General features: G+C 53.5%; 1 protein-coding gene across 1 annotated transcript; it reads left to right on the top strand.

Annotated features, from left to right (window-relative positions):
* The first annotated feature begins 374 nt into the window (after window positions 1-374).
* On the top strand, window positions 375-5,372 carry npbwr2 (neuropeptides B and W receptor 2). Its single transcript, XM_031894695.1, has 2 exons — window positions 375-516; window positions 2,773-5,372. Exon 2 carries the CDS (start codon window positions 2,935-2,937, stop codon window positions 3,922-3,924), a length of 990 nt encoding a protein of 329 aa, XP_031750555.1. The 5' UTR covers window positions 375-516; window positions 2,773-2,934; the 3' UTR covers window positions 3,925-5,372.
* Window positions 5,373-6,607: the final 1,235 nt, after the last annotated feature.

Below are 6,607 nucleotides of genomic sequence, written 5' to 3'. Positions count from 1 at the left end.
AGTATAGAGCAGGTGGGGGCTGCACAGCACAGAAGTATAGAGTAGGGGGGGGCTGCCACAGCACAGAGTATAGAGCAGTGGGGGCTGCACAGCACAGAGTATAGAGGCAGGTGGGGGCTGCACAGACAGAGTATAGAGTAGGGGGGGCTGCACAGCACAGAGTATAGAGCAGGTGGGGGCTGCACAGCACAGAGTATAGAGTAGGGGGGGCTGCACAGCACAGAGTATAGAGTAGGGGGGGGCTGCACAGCACAGAGTATAGAGCAGGTGGGGGCTGCACAGCACAGAGTATAGAGTAGGGGGGGCTGCACAGCACAGAGTATAGAGCAGGTGGGGGCTGCACAGCACAGAGTATAGAGCAGGTGGGGGCTGCACAGCACAGAGTATAGAGCAGGTGGGGGCTGCACAGCACAGAGTATAGAGCAGGTGGGGGCGCAGGGGAGTGGATACTAACAGCCCAGCTGTAACATTCAGCCCATCGGACGGACTCAAGCAGCTCGGTGTCTGGCAGATCAGGTAAGAGAAATGTTAGGTGGGGGGGTAGTTACTGGGGCAGGGGGGCAATAATCACTGGTTACTGAGTGTGGAGGTGTCTGGTCTGTGTTGCCCCCTTATACTGGATTGTTTGGGGGGTTCAAGCCTTTGGGTTTCTGCCAACACCCCAATAATCTTTCATGAGTGCAGAGAGGGGGGATATGTTGCAATGAGGGTCCGGGGGTGTCTCATACATACTTGCTGCCTACCAGGCTATGGGGTACCCCCAAACTGTGTTATATATGTAATCTATGTATAGCAGGGCTGTCTGTACTACAACTCCCAACATCCCCTGCCAGACTTACCATGGGGTCTCTGCTACTCCTGCTGCCGGATCAGAGGCTGATACAGTTGCACAATGGATCTTCATTTGTCTCTCCCTCTCTATAAATTTGCTGCCCAATAGGGCCCCGAACACAGTGGGACCCCCAAACTCAGTGGCACCCCCAAGCACAGTGGGACCCCCAAGCACAGTGGGACCCCCAAATACAGTGGGACCCCCAAGCACAGTGGGACCCCCAAGCACAGTAAGACCCCCAAACATAGTGGGGACCCCCAAGCACAGTGGGACCCCCAAACATAGTGGGACCCCCAAGCACAGTGAGACCCCCCCAAACATAGTGGGACCCGTGGGACTCCCAAACATAGTGGGACCCCCAAGCACAGTGGGACCCCCCAAAACAGTGGACCCCCAAACACAGTGGAACCCCCAAGCACAGTTGGAGCCCCAACACAGTGGGACCCCCAAACACAATGGGACCCCCAAGCACAGTAAGACCCCCAACCACAGTAAGACCCCCAAACACAGTGGGACCCCCAAGCACAGTAAGACCCCCAAACACCAGTGGACCCCCGCACAGTAAACCCCAAACACAGTGGGACCCCAAGCACAGTGACCCCCAACCACAGTGGACCCCCAAGCACAGTGGGACCCCCAAGCACAGTAAGTAGTAGACCCCCAAACACAGGGTAAGACCCCCAAACACAGTGGGAACCCCCCCCACAAGGCCCAGCAGTAAGACCCCAAACACAGTGGGAACCCCAAGCACAGTAGACCCCAACACAGTGGGACCCCCAAGTCAGTGGGACCCCCAAACACAGTGGGAACCCCAAGCACAGTAAGACCCCCAAGCACAGTAAGACCCCCAAGCACAGTGGGAACCCCCAAACACAGTGGGAACCCCAAGCACAGTAAGACCCCCAAGCACAGTGGGACCCCCAAACACAGTAAGACCCCCAAGCACAGTAAGACCCCCAAGCACAGTGGGACCCCCAAACACAGTGGGACCCCCAAACACAGTGGGACCCCCAAGCACAGTAAACCCCAAGCACAGTGGGACCCCCAAACACAGTGGGACCCCCAAGCACAGTAAGACCCCCAAGCACAGTGGGACCCCCAAACACAGTGGGACCCCCAAGCACAGTAAGAGCCCCAAGCACAGTGGGACCCCCAAACACAGTGGGACCCCCAAGCACAGTGAGACCCCCAAGCACAGTGGGACCCCCAAACACAGTGGGAACCCCAAGCACAGTGGGACCCCCAAGCACAGTGGGAACCCCAAGCACAGTAAGACCCCCAAGCACAGTAAGACCCCCAAGCACAGTGGGACCCCCAAACACAGTGGGACCCCCAAGCACAGTGGGACCCCCAAGCACAGTGGGACCCCCAAACACAGTGGGACCCCCAAGCACAGTGGGACCCGGACAGTGCCACCCTAAGCACAGGTCTCATCCAGGGCATTTAGTTGCAACGTATCTCTGCCTCTGCACCTTAGGGGTTAATTAGAGTGACTGCAGATTAACCATTTCTTCATCATCATCATCAGGTATTTACAGAGAGTGAATGGGCTGCGCCATCCCATAATATTATCTCAACAGGGGGTGAAGCCGAGAACTCACCCCCAAAGCTTCACGGAACGTTGAAAGGAACCAAAGGTGAATAAAGACGAAGGGAAACTGGAGTCATCCAACCGGTTGTGGGTTCCTTTGAGAACTAGTCAAGCATTACTAGTCCTTTCTCTAGTTGTGCAATGATGTTTATTACAAGGAATGTTCTTAGAAGGACTAGAAGGCTTGCCGCCGGGGCTCAGTTACCTGGCAGAGTGGGTCGGCCTGAGTTTTGGGGTACCAGTCCCCCAGTCTCTGTTGGAATCAGCCCTGTAGCCCCAGGGAGGGGCAATAGTCAGACATGGCAGGGTAATGTTCTTCTATTAACATTCTGTCCTTTTTATCCTTTAGGCTTCGGATCATTAGTTCCCGGCCGAGGGGGCAGCGGAACTGGGAGATGTTTCCGTCTGGATATGGAACTCCCTATGTGATGTCACCGACGCGTAGGGTTAAATCTGGGAATACCGAGTGCCTTGGACCTCTGCCTGAGCTGCAATGAAGATCTGAGAGACCATGGAGAACCTGTCCTGGTTTGGCCCCCCCAACTCTTCCTGCCACCCCGCAGGAAACTTCTGCCATGCTAATACGTCCCACCACGGCAGCTCAGAGATGTCCCCTGACTTCTACATCGTCCTCCCTATCATCTACGCCATCATCTGTGTGGTGGGCTTGACGGGAAACACCGCCGTCATCTACGTCATCCTCAAGGCCCCCAAAATGAAGACGGTCACCAACCTCTTCATCCTCAACTTGGCCATAGCCGACGACCTGTTCACCTTGGTTCTTCCCATCAACATTGCGGAAATCCTGCTCCATTATTGGCCTTTCGGTGTTGTCCTGTGCAAGGTGATCTTGTCCATCGATCTGTACAACATCTTCTCCAGCATTTATTTCCTGACTGTCATGAGCATCGACCGCTATCTGGTGGTTCTGGCCACCGTCAGGTCCAAGAGGATGCCTTATCGCACGTATCGAGCCGCCAAAGTCATCAGCCTTTTGGTGTGGCTGCTGGTCATAATTATTGTGTTGCCTTTTACCATATTTGCCGGAGTATACATGGATGACATGGACTTCAAAAGCTGTGGCTTGAATTTCCCCAAACCGGAGAAGCTGTGGTTCAAGGCGAGTCGCATCTACACGTTGTTGTTGGGCTTTGCCATCCCCGTGTCCACCATCTGCGTCCTCTACATGGTCATGTTGTACAAACTGCGCAATATGAGGCTCAACTCAAACGCCAAGGCGTTGGACAAGGCAAAGAAAAGGGTCACCGTCATGGTTTTTGTCGTGGTAGCCGTTTGCCTCTTCTGTTGGACCCCCTTTCACTTGGCCACCATTGTCTCTTTGACCACAGACTTGCAGGAGACGTCTCTGGTCATCGGCATCTCCTACTTCATCACCAGCTTGAGCTACGCCAACTCTTGCCTCAACCCATTCCTTTACGCCTTTCTGGACGACAGCTTTAGAAAGAGCTTCCGGAAACTCTTGGAGTGTAAGCCTGCCTGAGTACAGCCTTGGTCGTGGACATCCATAGAACCCCGTGTTGGTTCTAGAACGTCTACATGACCTTCAGACAATGGGATTGCTCCATTTGAGAACTGGACAGTCAACATAACTCAATATAAATGACATTGGCCGTGTAGAACTTGAGGTCATAAAACTTGGAGAATGTTGATCAGTTTATTTGCTGTGACGACTTGCTATTATGGGACCACCTAGGTGTATATGGGACCCCTGGGCAATCCAGTCAAGGTATTTATAAGACCGTCCAGTCTCTCTCAAATGTGCTCCTTCCTCCAGCCGTCTCAGCTAATGACCTTGTGTCGGACTCGTAGTGTAATTATTTGTCGTTCAGTATTTTTGTTACTATGGAGCCCAAAATGTTGCGTTACTCAATGGAGGATGCTGGGAAGTTGGGTCTTAACTGTCTCCATTCCAGCTGTGATGACTAGTCCATGAATGTTTGAGGTAGAACCAATGTTTCTCATGTTTGTATGGATTATTTCAGTTGAGTTAGACTTGGGACCACCCAATAAGAACCCACCACAGGGGTTGCCTTCTCCAGTGTAGTCAGAATTATCCCAGAGGGCTATGCCAGTTTCCTCTGCAGATATCTAGACAAGTGTAACCTCATCATTCCCAAACTGAGGGGCTGCCCTCCCCCCAGAGTGCTTACAGGGGGGTCCATCATAAAGTCCGGTGGGATTTTGGGAGAATGTCCCTGTGCTTTTCTCCATAGACCTGAAAGTCATTGAGGCTGATTTGTAGGGTCAACACTTTTTTGGTCTCCTAGATATTTTTAGACCTATGGTTGAGTTGCTGAAACACCTATATGTGGGATTGTTAAGGGGGGGCCCTAACCAAAGGTGGGGCCTTCATGGGGCCCCAAGTCAGTGGGGCCCGGAGTCAATGGGGCCCTGATGGCTGTTCTAACTGGGGATAATGGCGCAGCTTTACATTTTCCTGACAAACTCACTCATATCAAAGGTTTTCTATGCAGAGATTCCACCAGTCAGGGTGTGGGGTGTTGGCGCCCCCTAGTGCACAGTTAGAGAAGGACAATGTAATGCTAATAATTCCCAATATTGACCTGTCCGACAACATAATGGAGATGTGTGGGTGAGAAGCCAGACTGGAATTAGTAGCCTTTGGGCTGAGGAGCCCAGAACATTGTGTCCCCCGAGCCCCCGTGAATGCGCTGCATCTGTCGCATTGCGTCCCAGGCAATAAAACTGATTGGCTGCTGTGGGTTCCCCATAACCAAGTCAAGTCCCATAAATAATTCCCTTCCCTGTCTCCCATCTGTCCCCACAGCCTGTGCCAGACGGACGCTGCTATTGGCCACAGGGATGAACGGAAGCCAATGCGGCTGCACCATAAGTCGGTTACACCGGCAACGAACAGAGGGGTAGATTTATTTAAAGGGCAAGTAAACAGGACTTGTGTTGAAAATATGTTTGGATTATTTTTTTCATTTCAAAAAATTTCCGTAATTGTTGCTGCTATAAAGCCCTATATCGTTTTTCCCTGAACTCCCCCCCCCCCATGGGGTAATTCCTATCTGTTGAGACAAGTCGCTCTCCCCCATTCCCATAGCTTCAGCCTTTGTTAGGCTTTGAGATAAGGGGCATTTTACTACCTCCTCCTCCTCAAACAGCGACTCGGCAGAACCAGGAAGTAAGAATAACAAAAAGCAATAGATATTAGGGAATTAAAGCAGAAGGGGGAGAGTGAAATCCATTGTCGCTCCAGCTGCTGTCGAACCCATTGCGACCCCCCAGCGGGGCCCTCGTCAGGTTGGGGGAAAGCTATAGGGAGAGCTGAACTGTAACTCTCAACCTATAAATACCTTGAGAAAAGATTTGCTGCCGGTTATTCTTAACCCAACAGGTAATTGATTAAAGAGCAGCAATGGCGCCCCCCTGAGTACAAATGGTGAAACACAATGAGTGCAATAGCAAAGGCCAAGTCCAGGGGGCCGAGCAAATCCAAGGGGGCCAAGCAAGTCCAGGGGGCCGAGCAAGTCCAGGGGGCCGAGCAAGTCCAGGGGGGCCGAGCAAGTCCAGGGGGCTGAGTAAGTCCAGGGGCCGAGCAAGTCCAGGGGGCTGAGTAAGTCCAGGGGCCGAGCAAGTCCAGGGGGCTGAGTAAGTCCAGGGGCCGAGCAAGTCCAGGGGCCGAGCAAGTCCAGGGGGCTGAGAAAAGAGAAAAGATTTGCTGCCGGTTATTCTTAACCCAACAGGTAATTGATTAAAGAGCAGCAATGGCGCCCCCCTGAGTACAAATGGTGAAACACAATGAGTGCAATAGCAAAGGCCAAGTCCAGGGGGCCGAGCAAATCCAAGGGGGCCAAGCAAGTCCAGGGGGCCGAGCAAGTCCAGGGGGCTGAGTAAGTCCAGGGGCCGAGCAAGTCCAGGGGGCTGAGTAAGTCCAGGGGCCGAGCAAGTCCAGGGGCCTGAGTAAGTCCAGGGGGCACAGCAAGTCCAGGGGGGCCGAGCAAGTCCAGGGGGCTGAGTAAGTCCAGGGGCCGAGCAAGTCCAGGGGCCGAGCAAGTCCAGGGGCCGAGCAAGTCCAGGGGGCCGAGTAAGTCCAGGGGGCACAGCAAGTCCAGGGGGCACAGCAAGTCCAGGGGGCCGAGCAAGTCCAGGGGGCTGAGTAAGTCCAGGGGGCACAGCAAGTCCAGGGGGCACAA

The sequence above is a fragment of the Xenopus tropicalis genome, chromosome 10 (genome assembly GCF_000004195.4).
Source record: "Xenopus tropicalis strain Nigerian chromosome 10, UCB_Xtro_10.0, whole genome shotgun sequence".
Lineage (NCBI taxonomy): Eukaryota > Metazoa > Chordata > Amphibia > Anura > Pipidae > Xenopus > Xenopus tropicalis.
Note: the sequence above shows the minus strand (reverse complement) of the source record. Positions and strands in the feature narration are given on the sequence as shown.

Excerpts from the sequence above, each read along its gene's own strand:
- npbwr2 (XM_031894695.1), top strand. The coding sequence starts at position 2,935 with ATGGAGAACCTGTCCTGGTTTGGCCCCCCCAACTCTTCCTGCCACCCC.